The 15,971-nt window shown below is 40.0% G+C and overlaps 1 protein-coding gene across 2 annotated transcripts in view; it reads right to left on the bottom strand.

Moving 5' to 3' along the window:
• The window catches only part of FRMPD4 (FERM and PDZ domain containing 4), a 219,658-nt gene extending 203,930 nt beyond the window's left edge, over window positions 1-15,728 (bottom strand). For both annotated transcript variants that reach the window (XM_082220847.1, XM_082220850.1), the window contains exon 1: window positions 15,408-15,728. In XM_082220847.1, coding sequence (XP_082076973.1) covers window positions 15,408-15,448 — 41 coding nt within the window. In that variant the 5' untranslated portion in view covers window positions 15,449-15,728. The remainder of the gene's footprint in view (window positions 1-15,407) is intronic.
• Window positions 15,729-15,971: the final 243 nt, after the last annotated feature.

The raw sequence follows: 15,971 nt of genomic DNA on the forward strand, positions 1-15,971 counted from the left end.
AGAGGGACTGTACTGGTGTAGGAACTTAAATAACACTCATCCGGTCACAGATGAAGAACTGACCAACTGATTAATCAATATCCAAGTCAACTGATTTAATTAATCATAGCATAATAATAATAATAATAATAATAATAATAATAATAAATTTATTATTTATACCCCGCCCATCTGGCTGGGCTTCCCCAGCCACTCTGGGCAGCTTCCAAAAGAATATTAAAAGAATATTAAATATCAGTTACTTTCTTTCCAAAAGGAATATTCAGGAACAAGCTAGTGAATGTCTCATGCCTGTTAAGGCCTCAGTTTGGGCACAGCAGATGAGTCAAGGGAACTGGTTTCAAAAAAATACCCTGCATTTTTTTACTTGTGGAGGTGGGAAAACTTGGCATTTAAAGACTTGATTAAATTAATATTAGTTGCTGTCAGGCTCATATTAACAACAAAAGAGCAACAAGACTCTTACTATAAATCTCGGGAATGGTAAACTTTGGGAAGCTGCCACTGCAGAGACACAGACATATATGTTGTTTGTATGATATCTCCTTGGTCCAGAATGCAGTTTTGTTTCTCATACTAAGACTGACAGTACAAGGACACCTAAAGTATGTAACAAACTTCAAAAAAATAATGAGAAAGAACGTGCTAGCTCAGCCACCATGCCACTGAAGTTTCTCTACTCTGGAGTTTTGTTTATTAAAGTTTGTTTGAAACATGTAAATAATGTAGTACTCAAAACATTAATATTAACAAAAAGATGGAAGCCCAACACATTTGGGGCACAAGCACCTCTTCAGCAGGGGGGATCTGAGCTTTAGTGCAGCATGGTAGTTGAAGTGTTGGACTCGGAACTTGGAGACCAGGGTTCAAATCAACCTTCAGCCATGAAGCTCCAGGAGCAACACTGGGCCAGTCCCTGTCCTTCAGTCAAACTTACCTCACAGGACTTTTTAGAGCATAGAGTGGGGAGGAGGAGATCCATGAGCTCCTTATAATACCATATTTCCTGTAACTGTAATAATAAACTCTGTGTTTAGTAGGTATAATATTTCAAATATAGGACTGTATCCAAAGTTTGCACTAAGAAACTGCTTGCATGATGAGAATGCCTTCCACTTGCAGTACAGTATTTTCCCTTTACCCCTCGCTTCATACGCCTCCTAAATATGTTCTGGGTTTTATCCCACCCAGAGAAATCTCCCTCTGGAGCAGATCTGGGCATGGTGCAGGTACACATGGGGAGACGAGAGTACATTGTGCAAGCAGAGGTTGCTCCTCTTACACTTTAGTTGGATACCGCCCAGAGCGTCAATGAAGTGCATTATTTTACCAACAGAGATTATTGGTGAGGGACTTTGAGTCCAAATAATACTACTGCTACTACTACTGCTGCTATTTCTCACCCCCCCCCCAACTCAATAGTCTGTTTTCATACTCTACAACTTAGGCCTTTTAAATAAACCACAATTAACCACAACCATAAATCAACTTAAAATCAAACATAATATTAGAAAAAGCTACTCCCTATTCTAGTGATCTTAAATATAGAATTAAAGTGTTGCTGAGCGCTAACAGAAATGAAGGTTTGCCTCAATACCAGACCTGGAAGTGGCAAACTTGACTGGCTTCTTTTTTGGACTCTGTCCCATCACCTACTGCTGACAGATGGGTAACAAACCAATAATATTCCCAAGCTCCATTGGCTATGCCAAATTTATTGTTATAAATGCTGATAAATGTTCTCTTTATCAGCAGCTAAATAAAAGCCAAAAAAAAAAAAAAGCTGAAGTAATTCTTGATAACATTTTTTCTATCAGAAATTAAAAGCAATTCTCTGCTCCGTTTCAAATACGTCTTAAATAAGCAGAGAAAACAGATTTTTTATCTGAACTGACTCAAACATCAAAAAGCTTGAGGGTAGAAGTTGTTCGGCTTTTTTACTTTTCAATTAGGGTGATATGCTTCACTAGAGGTCTATTTTCAGAAAGCAATGTTTTCCGGTACTATAGTCTTCTCAAGTCCTTTTCATAAAAACTGTCAAATATTTTGACAGCTATGTTCTTTCGAGTGCTGTTCGATTTGGAATCAGATGCATTTTGTTTGGCCTTGTCCCGCAGTAAATGTGAACATTTATTGTCTTTTCCAATCTACTAGAAAAGCTATTTCTGCAGGTTTTAGACTCCCATAGCAGTGAAAAGAGAGAACAATTCCTATATTGCTCTGTGAACTTTTAGAAAGGCCTAGGCTAGAATATGCAGGTGCTACCAGGTAAAAAACTGTACAAGCAGGAAATCTGTCTTGCTGTTAAAATGCATCCTACAGAAAGAAGCTTCCAACATAAGAAAATACATAAGGATCACAGTGAATTTTTATTACAGCAAGAATGACTGCATTACGTCGACCTTCCTTTAAAGAAAAGTACTCAAAAAGGTTCTATCATATTTTAAAAGGTACAGAACTGAATCTATGATTAAACAGGCCCAAAATATATAGAATATTCCATTGGAAATCTGTGGAACTTATGGGAAAGGACACACACATTTTCTTTAAGCATAGTTGGGAAAATAAGCAGTATGAATAGAAGTTATCCAGGCATATCCTGGAAGTGTCAAAAAGAAAGGGGAATTATGATATATGGTAGGAGGGTAGTTTGGTTTAAAAGGGGGGAGGGGGGAAAGATCAAATGCATAATAATTTCTATAGCATGTTTTTGTTTGGGTGAGCTGGTTTGAAACTGCACCTGCCTAACACATCCAATAAACGACTGATTTGATTTTGATTTATTATATTTCTATGCCGCTTTTTATTCAAATGAATCCCAAAGCGGCTAGCAAATACAGCATAAATCATATAGAGTAATTATCAAATTATCAATGAGAGAATTATAATCTAGGTAAAGGTGAAGGACCCCTGAACGGTTAGGTCCAGTCAAAGGCGACTATGGGGTGCAGCACTCATCTCGCTTCAGACTGAGGGAACCGGCGTTCATTCAAAGACAGCTTTCCAGGTCATGTGGCCAGCAGGACTAAACCACTACTGGTGGATGGAGGACTGCAACGAGTATCAGAGCGCACAGAAATGCCAGATTCCAAGAGCTTGATATACAGCAAGGATCAAACTCTACCATGATGATGCTAAGTTCCATATCTTTTGTTCCCAGTGACTTTGACCAATGCAGATAGGAAAGAGAGGTCCTGACTCCTTCCCCTTAAACCATTTCCCCACTCAAAATCATCCCCTTTGATTGCTTTTGACTGAGGGGGGGGGAAGCAGCTAGGAAGGCATGATTTTGGAGGAAACCAACGCGAACCAGAAATGGGTAAGGATACCGCTGCCCAGTACCATTTCCCACATTTTTTTGCCTTAACTCCACTTTATTGGGGACAAATTACACATAACTAAGTATCACATGCAGTCTAGCCCTGAAAAGTCATGCCAATATGACTCTACAAATTATCTTTTAGATGGAGAATTCATTTTGCTAACAGAACTCATTGCCATGAAGGCTCTATTGCAAATGGGATTTTTCTTCCAGATACTCTTTCAAACAAAACAAAACAAATATATCCAAGTGACACCAACAAATTAGTTATAATATGTTGCTGATAATTAATGTCTACCTTCCCTCCTCTACCCCCACCCCAGAAGACAACCTCTTATACCATATTGTGTTTAAGACACATGTTTTGAGGGGTGGATGATTAATACTAGTCTACTAAGCAAATTCCAGCATTCATTAATATGACAAACACCACGAACTAACAAGCTATCCTGATTACACAGTGTGGCTAAAATGAAGATTTGGCAGAATAAAGCTGATTGAGTGGGCTGAGGAGGGGGAAAAACTAATGAAGGACAAAGAAAGTAGGGCACTATGAAAGAAAATCAAGCAGTTAAGTGTACTAGAAAAAGTGAAATAGCAAAGAGAGGAAAGCAACCTGTTCCACATGATTGCTTTTGCACACAATAAAATGTGAAGATCTCGCTGATTTATTCTGCAAGATCAGAGCATCTTCCTTCAAAGGTAGTACTTCTGTTGAAGAGACACCACATTCTACAACTACCTATAACACAGAATTTTATATTGCAGAAAGGGCACTTTACCCCACTTCACACACCAACTAGTTTTGCATCCATCATACGAAATGTAATTGCTTGAGGGACAGGTACCTACTGGATACTGCCAACAAATGAATGAAAATAAATGAATCAATCCCCACTTCCCTGGCCTGTGCCTTTTTCTGAAGTTGTATTATTGGCAGCGCAAACCTATAAATATCTACTCAGAATTCAACCCCATTCAGTTCAAAGGTACCACTCTCAGGCAAATGTATATAGGACTGCATATACAATGTTTCTTTTAACACATTAAAAACAGAGCATCCCTATGCACTATCATCACATAGAACAAGGCAGATAGCACCAGTATTCAAAGGTATCAGAAGCAAAAGAAATTAATTGACACTAGAGGAAACAATGTGATTTGGGGAGCTGCATTTTTAGCTGTCATTTGGGTTTGGATGTTGAGCAACTGGAATTCAAGTTACAAATAAGAGAGACCCTGCAAGAATATCCAGACACCATATTTATCATTTATTGTAATGCAGGTTAGCACAACATTTGACCCATAATACCCAAATGGGGGCTTTTCTGGGATTTCAAAATGGGTGTGTATTAAGAATCTGGTTGTCGCAATACATGGCTGGCAAGATACAATTGGCTTGGTGCAATACCAGGACAGGCCTCCTATAATGAGACTATTAGGTCATGAATTTAAACATAAAAACATTAGTAGCAGCATAAATGGAAGAAACAGATTTTCCATAAAATGAGAAATATGTTCATTCATACAACTACACAGATGACTGTAGCGAATGCAGTTGAATTCTCACTGTTAACATTATCTTCCATGTCATCAGATGTGCATAATCATAATAATGACCTTTAACAGTGGACAAACTGATAGCATTTTCAAAAAGCACATTATATTATGGTTTAAGGAAAGCCTTGGAAAGCCCAACCAGGCCATGATGTTTATAGAAAAAATATTTCTACAATTTAATGGAATTTAACAGAATTTAATATATAATTCTGTATATTAATGGAAAATGAAAAGATGCTGATGAAACAAAGTGAGATTTCAAGCTACTCTGTCATGAAGGTTTTAACTTTCTCAAATATGATGAAACTTCACAAAGTTGTTTCCTCAAATCACCTGTGATAAAATCCACATTATACAAATATAATGCTTACTTCTGAAAAAGTACCATTACACCAAATCTGTATTTCTTTGGGATTACATTCAATTAGACACAAGAGGCATGTTTAACGCAACATTTGTATGCAGTATCAAAGGTGCATTCATTACCAGAGGTCTGCAAGAGAAAACAGTTGAAATGAGAAGCAGGAAACAGAAGGAGGAAGGCAGAGATGAGGTACCTGTGACTCTCCAGAGGTTGCTGGACAACAACATCCTTACATATCACTGTGAAATAATTTAAGAATTACAGTAACAATAGCAATTCCAGTCTAGCAACCATATAGATTCTAGGAGTCACACATTCACTGAAACAAAAGATCAGTGGGGCAAACCTCCTATGGAAGAGGCAAAATATCCTTTGACAATAATCCCCCCACCCGAAAACAATTGTTCAAGGATCCATCCAAGATACTTTAGATGTCTCTCACAGAAAGCGGAAGCGCCCCATAGAACGTTTAACAACTCTTCACATTTCCTTCAGAAACCCCACATTAAAGGGTTTTGCACATTTTAAGGTAAGATGTGCAATGGGTAATTCTTAAATAATTTGTGAGTTAGTGAGTGAGATTTTTTGTATAACTTTATTAATCAAAGTTTGGCACAAGCTATAGAACAAAGGTGAAAGAAAATGTTTTTAACAAGCACTGATGAAAAATGATGCGAAATTCAAAGTCAAACCAGAAATAACTTTTCCCAGTTATTGGTGACTCATACCTTCTTAAGCCCTCCTTTGGCTCGTTCATAAAAATTCCAATTAAAGTTTCATATGGCATATCTGGAACTGAATTTTTTATCTACAGTTTCCTTGAAAAATTGACTTAATATATTAAAAAAAAGTCTCTGGAGTCTCATTTGGAGTCTCCAAATAATTTCTACCAAGACTAAAAGGAATAATTCCTTGAAGATATGGGGAATTTAGTGAGCTTCTTACCCCTACCTCACATAGATTCTATCAAGCAGGCCTACTTTCTAACAGCTTCCTTCTTCATAACTGCTTCACCTTTTTACCTGAATTTACCAGAACAATGTACCCATTTCCCCCTCTTTCAAGGTTTTGAAGTCCGCTGAATGCAGTAAAACCTAGAAGAAACTGGTTGTATCTAGCAGATATGCTGCTAAAAGAAAACAGCATTTGCACCCTGAAACTTTACTTTTAATGCCTTTATTATAAAGCAATTCCTCACCTGAGAGATGTTCTTCCTTTGCTCATAATCATTATTTGGCCCTGTTGTGGAAGCTCCAAAATTTTCTAGCAGCAATTTCTGTTGCAGACAACAGCATAATAATCCCCCCAGCTCCTTCAGAAAGAGAAACTCATTAATCCCTAGTGCTTAACAAGAAAATCTCCTGTTTAAAGAGCATTCTATCTCCCCACCCCCACCCCATCCCAGGTCTTAAATCATTAGATAATGAAGAAATATTTAGGGTGTGTTGATGCCACTGGGACTAGAACAGCAGCTAACAGTAGATGGAGCCAGAGCCAATGACAGGTGGAGTCAAATAATTCTGGTTTTGTCTCCATTCCCCCTCCCTGCTATGTTCTACAAGGGCAACACTGAGATGAGGAAGTTGACAGCTAAGGTTTGGCTGTAAGTAAAAAGGAAGGAAGGTGTGGGTGGCTAAAGGCAAACCAACATTGGTGGGGCACTCCCTCATTCCCTCTAATGGATCAGCCTATACTACGGATGCTAATACCAGATTCTTCTCTATAGCATGCTCAATACATTTGTGCTTCCAACAGCTTTTAAAGATGAAAACAACTATGCCTGTCAACACACTGCCCAAAATCCCCACCAACTCAACAGAGAACACAACAGACTTGTTCTGAATAAGGTGTCCCAAAAAACTGTGTTCAAGTGGAGAAATTCATAAGAATGGGACTCATGCACATTAGCAGGTAAGCAAAAAAAGTAGGGAGGGCACAATTTTGAAGATTAGGTGCATATTAGGGAAGTGTTGGATGCTTGTTTCTTCAGGCTATACCTCCTATAATCTATATGAGAGTAACAGAAACCTCATAATCTACATGAAGTGGTAGCATAAGTAAAATGTTTTCAGCCCTCCAAACAAATAAGCAATGAACAATATTCTGTTGTACTGCACAGGAAGCATAATCCAATGCATATTTACTGGGAAGCCACTAGAGGTGGGAAGGCCAATTTTTCTGATTTTTTTTCCCCAGGCCTTCCCATCTCTAGAAGCAACTGAGCTTGGGGCGGGAGGTTACTCTCCAACAACTGTATTTAGGATTGCATTCATAAAACGGGAAAGGCGCCACAAGACCTCAAAGAATGAATTTATATGAGGATCTTACACTGACAAGCGTATACAGTTCGGATGTCTGGAATGCAAACAGTGCATTAACACGTGAGGTTTGGGGACATGGTTTTCAGACCTACATGCATACATCAAATGGAATGACTGTTTGACTGACTGTTTTATATTGCATAAGTCAACTTTTTGTATTAGTATTATGAACCCAGTTGATAACACGGTCAATACAGCAGGGGTGGACCTTGGGAATATAGTGCCCTGTGCAAGACCAATATTTGACACACATACACACCTCACCCATCCCAAAGCTGCCTTTCCAGAGTCAGGTAAGGGACTTTCCAGGCTTTGGAAAGGAGGAGTGAGGCTCTGGCATGGTCATAGTGCCCTTGCGCCTCCTTTCCAGAACTGTGTAAGTGCTAACTAGGCTTTCAGAAGAAGCAAGGCAGTGCCCATTGGCCCCTGTAGCCTGTGCTGGGGAATCAGTTGTGCTGCCCTAAATCTGCCTCTGCTTCCACTTCAAAGTGCCTGGGAAGGGTTGTATTGATTTCCAAAGCTATGCTATTGAATAAATGCAATCTGTGATGGTTACAGCCGTACTGCTTGCAATCTTGACCCAGCCCTGTAGAGAAGGTGAATTTGGTTCTATTTTGCATTCAGCTGTTCTGCTGAACTCAAGAGTAACATTTATTCAGTCTAGTTGTCTTTTCCTTAAAATTAATTACACACTGTAACCCAAGCAGTAAAATTGTTCCAGAAGAACATAACTGCCCCAAGGCCAAAAGTATACAGTATGGCTTCTCTCATCCTTCTAAGTTTCTGCCTTAGGGTTGTTGCCTTCTTCCTCTGTGGATTATGAAAATTCACATCTACTTTCAATATATATTATATTTTACACTTTTAAAAAAATGTTGCATCTTCTGGCACTTGAGGAAACTCACCATGTTTACAAAAAGGCCTAACACTTCAATTAAAGATATGTTAGTAGATTTATAATATGAGGGTTAGTTTATTAATTGAATAATTGAGTTAAATATTTTTTAAAGTTATATATTACACATTTCAACTACATTAATTCAAGGTGGCTTACAGCATAGACGAGAAACAAATACAAATATATACAAATTGCACAATAAAATCAAAGTTTTATGTATAGGTTGGGTGAGCTGATAAAAAGTGGGAAAGTGAAAGATTCTACTGAATGTGTTTGATCCTAATCAGCTTGTTCATGCTCTGCTATTAATCCAATCCAAAATCTTCAACGTCTATCATTTAAATATAAAATTTTGAGGAACAATAATGCTATTGTTTTTAGAACTTATCCAACTATCAAGCTGCAATCCTAAACCCTATTGAATTCAGCAAAACGTTCTTCTGAGTAGGCCTGGTTAGGACTGTGTTATTTATAATTATTGTGTTACTTTTATTTATTCACATTTATCTCAGCTATCTTCTAAACTAGGAAAAGACTGAAGTTGAGTTTCAGAAAACACTAAAGCATTTGTAAAAGTTTATTGAAGGATTGGTCAGCATATTTGATGATGTTTCCATGTTTCTTAAGCACACTCAGGGGAATTTCAGTTCAGCTCAGGGGGACTTCTGAAAAAGCTTGCACCGTATAGGTTCTAACTGAAAGTGATTTCCCTTCTCAATTCTTCTTAGCAGTGGAGATCCTCTGCTTAGATGTTAGCCAGTTGGTGCTTTTGTACATGGTCATGTGCTTATCATGCATACATTTGATTGGTGTAGAGAGACGCCAAGAGCTGTACATACTGCGTTTCATGGTGTTCTACTCCCATATTACATTTCCCCCCGCTGCTCACCTCAAAACCTTGGTTTATTACCCCTCTTAAGGCTCCCAAATTATTTGAATTCCTTAACTTCTTCGGCTCATAGATATGTCTTTATAAAGGCAAGATTCAACACCTTCCCTCGAATGTGCTGAGAAATAGATTTTCCAATGGACAGATATCGCTCTTATGTGATTGTAATTGTGGGGCATCGGAATCGTTGCATCACATAATCTTTGATTGTGCTTTTCACTCATCGGCCAGGAGCAAGTTTCTTGCTCAATATCTAAAGGGAATTGCCGATGATTCGAATGAAGCCAAACTGAGATATCTACTAAATGATGAAGACCCCCTAAGATCACTCACGGTTGCCAGATTCTTGATCAGCGTCCTATCCCTAAAGAAGAAAAATGGACTCCTGTGCGGCTCGGATAACCCTTTTAAACCATGATCTATGTTTTAGGATGTAACTAGGTGATACCACCACTGATGTCTTTTATTAATTTATGAGCAGAGGGCGATGTTTATGTTGCAAATTTTTTGTAATGTATGTTGTTGGTCTTTTGCTTATTTTGCTTGGTTCTTGTCTGTTTTCTGTAAGTTTTTGGCTGTTTTAAATTTGGAGGTTTAAGTATATATGTGTTGGTGGGAAACTGTCGTGTGACGGGCCAATGGCCGTAATAAATATCAATCAATCAATCAATCAATCAATCATTCCCCCCCTACAATCATGCAACATTAGACACATACACGACAGAGAATGAGCTCCCATGTATCATTTTATGGTCCTATTCCACAGCCGCTCATGCCACCACAAATTGGATAAGGTGCTGTGGAGCATGTTACTCCAAGGAAACTGCAGATAAGAGGTAGAGGACTCTTCAAGTAATGATGTCCCTCAACTGTATATAAACATATCTAAAGGGTAGCCCTACTTTTTTCCTCCCTTTTTTCTACCTTTTCATATTTGATCTTGTGCATTAATTCACTTTATACATAGTAATGCACTGTCAGTTTAGAGAATAAAGAGCGGATCTTTACATGTATCCACTCTGGCCTTTTTTTTTTTTTACTTTCATCACTTAGATGCTAAATTGTGATATACACAGTAATCCCTATTTCAGAAAATTGTTGAGAATGCAATAGAACATCAATTCTTTCCAGCAGACCTGAGAATATCTACAATCCATTTATAATTTCAGGCTCAGGCTTAAAATACAATTGGCTGGCATACCATAATAGCTGAAAATGACACTAAATAAGAAAAACCTACCTTCAAAGTGTCTCCATGTTACAGGCAATGAAAAGCACCCTTAGCACTAAAATCGTCTTGGTCAATTTAACAGTGCTAAGTGCAGAACAAATTGATCCTAAATAGAACCAAGCTCTTTCCTGGCATATGCCTACACTGAATAAAATCCAGCAAATCCCATGCAACCCGTTCCCCTCTTTATCAAGCATTCCATAATGGCCAGGCTAGATTTAAATGCTATCATATAATGCTTGAACCAAATGGCACACAAAGTTGGCAGTAAAATCCCAGTTAGTTCAAAGTCACTGGTCAAATATGTCCCCTTCTAGCATTGCAGAAGACCTGTTCTCAACTACTGAATGACAGCAGTATGTGGAAATGAAAGAAGACTAAACAACATAGCCCTTTGGGGCTGAATTTGCTTATAAACTTATTTATGTCATGTTTTCAAGCACCACCCACACAAGATGGCTTCCATATAAGAAAAACACAAAACATACCAGAGAATTTTAGGTGGCAACACAGAAAAAGAAAACACAGGGCAGTTCAAAATAAAGCATCAGTAGATATTCTAGCAGCTGAAAAATTAAACATTCAAAAAAAGTTATTTTATGTGTGCTCATAAAACAAAGTCTAAATCAGGAAAAAGCAGCCCAAAAGATATAATTTTCCAAAGCTCAATTAAAGATTTGCACAGCTGAAGATCTGCAGAGTTCTACACTTCCATGGAAAGGGAGTTCTGTAATCTTGGAGTCACAACAAAAAAGGTCTTGTTTTTCATTTTTTAACATCACAAAAAGTTTTGGCACCACAACTTTAACAAGTACAATTAAAGGCTTTATCTACACTATCCTTTAAATACAACATACGGTATATGGTACGCCAACAAAACACAACTTAGAATATTATGCTGCATGCGCAAAGCTTCAATGTTGAGCATTCTAGAGCACTTCTTCAGTTTAAGTAATGTGTGTGTAGTTTATTTAGCAACTGGAGATAGAAATGCTTCAAGATAAATCCAGCACAAACAGCAACTACTCAGAAGCAAGTCCCATTGCATTCTTTGGGGCTCACTCCCACATAAATAACTCAGCATAGGATTGTAGATTTAAACTACAATCCTACATGAAATTTCCTGGAAGTAGGTTCAACTGAACTCAATGGAGCTTACCTCTGAATAAACAAAGCATGTGACAGGACTTTAACAGTGAAATCTATGTAACAAAATATATCTTTCATCAAAACTCCCTAGCTTGTATCTATAGAGAGAAGTTGCATTGGTGCTGCTACAGCAGCTTATAAACAGCCACTCCACCTGGGAAAACTAATAAACTGGAAATGTTGTTTCTTCTTCTTTTTTGAGTCACTACTGTGTCATTAATTAAGTATTAATTACGTGTGGGCAGGCAATCAACTACCAATTTCAATTGTATTCGCAAAGCTTAATTATGTCCAGAATATTGCCATGTTTGAATGAAGGCTTTCAAAACAACTGAATGAGGGAAGAGGGTCATCCCAAACCACTTCTGCTTCCAGGGATATCAAGAGGGCATCTGACCCAGGCTTCATTCCCTGTGTCAAGTCATTAACACCGCCAGCGGTTTTCCTTTCTCTAAAGACACATTTTATTTTATTTTTAATAAAAACAATTTTATAAATCCAAACACAAGCAAATTGGCCACTGAAATTAGCATTATGTTCCCTCAAAAGAAGATATGTGGTTAATTCCATTATGCAGAAAAATAAAATGCGATCAGTTGTGAAGTTATTCCTGGGCCATACGGGGGAAAGCACTTACAGTACTTAAAAGAAGTTCTCATACATGCACACTGTTTGTTTGTTTGTTTGTTTGTTTGTTTAGTTACTTACTTATTTACTTAATCAATCTCCATAGCTCAGTAGCAGAGCACATGCTTTGTATGCAAAAAGTCCCATGTTTGATCTCTGGCATCTCCAGTAAGAATTGGGAAAGTCTCTGGTCTAAAATCCTTGACTGTTGCTGTTATTCTAGACTAGATGGATCAACAATTTGACTTGATATAAGGCAACATGTGCAATGTGACACAAAGGCAACTGTATTCATCAAAACTTGCCACAGAAAAATTTCTTCCTGGATTATGGTCCTAAAATGGTAGAAAACTACCCATGAAATGATACAAGGCTGCAAGATCTCAGAACAACTATCCTAAAAAAAAAAAATAAGGGTCTGCTGCTTAAGTTCCACAGAAACTTGGGAGTAAGCCTCATTAAAAACCAATGCATTTGAGTTCAAGTAATTTGAATTAGTCTGAATGTAAGGAACAATCTTGTACTCCACACCACCAGACAACACTTAAGTGTGTTCATGGAAACATGGCCATAAAAAGACTACTTCTGATCTGACAGGCATGTGTCACCCTCAATTCATACTTCCTGAGGACTTTGCCCCACATTTCCCCACAACTTCCCATGTCTCAAGTCCTCCTCCCATAGAACTTTTGCTTCCATCATTCTTCTTTGCCCCTCCCCCACCACCTCATCTGCTCTCCTTCAGTCAGGTCTCTGCTGTCCCCCACACCTTCATTGTTGCTTTGCTCGCCTCTACCTCCAGGTTCTCTCCTCCTTTTCTGGATTTTCATCCAATTTTTAGTCAGTTGATCCCCATTATTCAAATTCAGATGATTGCACTATTAACCACCACCATCAAATTTGATGATCATAAAATATTATACATCTTGAACAAGGAATACCAGATGTATTTTAGGAGCCAATTTATTCATCTAAATTTTCCCTCTGATGTATTTCTATCTATAGATTTTTAGAGTATGCAAGTCTTAGGATGGGATCAGGCATTCCATTATACACATGATAAGTGTTATAATTATCATTTATGACTCTGAAAGCATAAAATGGATATAATCCACTATCATAAGGTTGCACATCATAGGTCAGGTCCTTTCATAACGCTGAACAACTTTGCAAATATCACATGAGAGATATAGCTTTAAACCTGATTATTACATCACCCTCCGAAGGCCATTTATAGTATACCAAAGTAGCTTCTGAGATGGGTTAGGTTAACCACACAGCTAAAAACCTTAGCAATTGACACAGGAAGATGTAATGGGGATATTTTGGGTAGAAATACTGGGGGCGGGTATAAAGAATGATTTTTTTTGTTGTTGCTTTTACTGGAGAGACAGCTTGGCTTAATATGCTTTCACACCTGTGGCATTTTCCAACTTTAGTACATACTGTACTATAAAGGAACCATTTGTCAATTTGGCAGGTGCACAGCCTGTAAGACCCTGATATAACGTATCTGCTTTTTACAGTGGTACCTCGAGTTACAAACGCCTCAGGTTACAAACTCCGCTAACCTGGAAGAGTTACCTCGAGTTGAGAACTTTGCCCCAGGATAAGAACGGAAATCGTGTGCCGGTGGCACAGCGACAGCAAGAGGCCCCATTAGTGAAAGCACACATCTAGCTAAGAACAGTTTCAGGTTAAGAATGGACCTCCGGAACGAATTAAGCTCATAACTAAAGGTACCACTGTACTTCTGCAACAAGAGTTTTCTTCTTTGACTACATCTCATTCCAGTCAGAACCTCAGAAATGGCTAAAGACCAGTGGTAAATATGGCATGTTAACCAGCATATATGAACACAGTAGCAACTTGGAGTATGTTGCAATCTAAAATAAACTCTTTAGTAAAATTATCCTTATCAAAAACCATGAAAGTGGTGGACCACTTTCACACCACAACCTTGAGAATGTCTGTGGTTTCCATAACACCTTTTTTCCAAGAAAGCCTAGTCCTGTTTTTTAGCCACAATGAAATGGCTTTCAATGGTCTCAGCTTGTTTGTGCATGCATATCTCTGTGTAGCCTTAGGCCTAACTTTTCTCTAAAGAGCTTTCCTTTCTACAGCAATAGATCAACATTCCGCTACTATTGGGAGAAGAGAAGAGATATCTACGCATAGGGAGGTGGAATGTATCAGACACATAAATTCATCCTCTGGAAAGATGCATTTTCCACCTGCTGTGCTAAGTAAGGACACAATTAACTCATCACTGATCTGGTACCAATGCAAGGCAGAACTGAAAGTTGTGAGCATTGGTACACATCTTCTCTTTAAAAAAAACCACAACTCTTAATGTGCAACATTTCTAATTTACTGACGCCAGCTTGATAACCAAGGAGCACCACCATAGTTCAGTAACCAAGTTGGGGGTAGCTGGTTAACCAAGACCAGATTGCAAGCTAATTCACAAGATTTCTAAAAACTATATAATGCTTTCCGTAAGATTGTAGATCCACCTTCCTTCCCATCCAAGCAGGACTTCAGGGCATCTCAATTAAGGCTGGGGAGGGGCTTTCTCCACCTAGGGTCACCCTACCAGCTTTTGGAGTGCTGGTGCGGGAATCGCCCACCAACTAAAGAGAACCTACACCTGGAGCTCAGCCAAAGAGTTCTGACACCACTGTCCAAGCCCCTCCATCCCACGTTCCCCTGTCGAGGAGCATCGTCAACATGATGATCCATGCAGCGCTCATAGGGAGCCGCTGGCTGCATGACAGGCGCCCAGAGCAGCTGCCTCGGGAGGGAGGAGGGAGGGGGCGCCCTCCGCCAGCAAACGCAGGACCTCCGCTGGAGCGGCGAGGAAGTTGAAGGGGCTTCGCGGACTCACCTCTCACTCCCTTCCGTTTCTCCAGCGCCAAGCGCCCATCACTGCCCCAAATGGACCAGAGAGACCGAGAGAGGAGGAGGAGGAGGCAGCAGCAGCAGCAGCAGCAGCTGAAAGAATGCGAGACAACCTAAGAAAGACCTAGCGAAGAGAGGGACCTACCCGGAGAGCTTGGCAATCTTGACAAAGCTAAACACATCCATCCATGCAGCCTCGCTTCGTGCCCCGCTCGCCCGCTCACTCCAGCAGCAGCTCCATGCCGGGAAGCAGGGGAGGCATGGCTCGTCTCTTCCAGCACCAGCAGCAATCCTTGCCTCGGAAGAAGGAGCTGGCGACGAAGGCGGTGGCGGTGGCGGTGGCTGCTGCTGCTGCCGCGGCTGCTACCCCCCTCCGGCCGCGAGCTGAGCGTGCAGCATCTCCCAGCGGCGGCACCATCGATAGCAATGAAACTGCTGCTGCCTGGGCTGCTTGCTTGCTTGCTCGCGCACGCGCGCCCCCGTCAGCCCGGCCAGCTCTGGGGCTAAGCCGGCGAGGCGTCAGGCCGGCGAGGCGAAGGGAGGAAGCGCCTCCGCGTCTGCGCAGAGGCCCGCTCGGCGCAGCAACGAAGCAGGCAGCCTCCTTGCCGTGGCGCGCGCGAGCAGCCTCCTCTCAGGGGGCGGGGGGAAAAAGGCGCCTCGCGCGGGCCGGAGCCTCAACAGCTGGGGAAGCAGCAGCTGTTGCTAATCC

The sequence above is a fragment of the Podarcis vaucheri genome (genome assembly GCF_965113315.1).
Source record: "Podarcis vaucheri genome assembly, chromosome: 4".
Lineage (NCBI taxonomy): Eukaryota > Metazoa > Chordata > Lepidosauria > Squamata > Lacertidae > Podarcis > Podarcis vaucheri.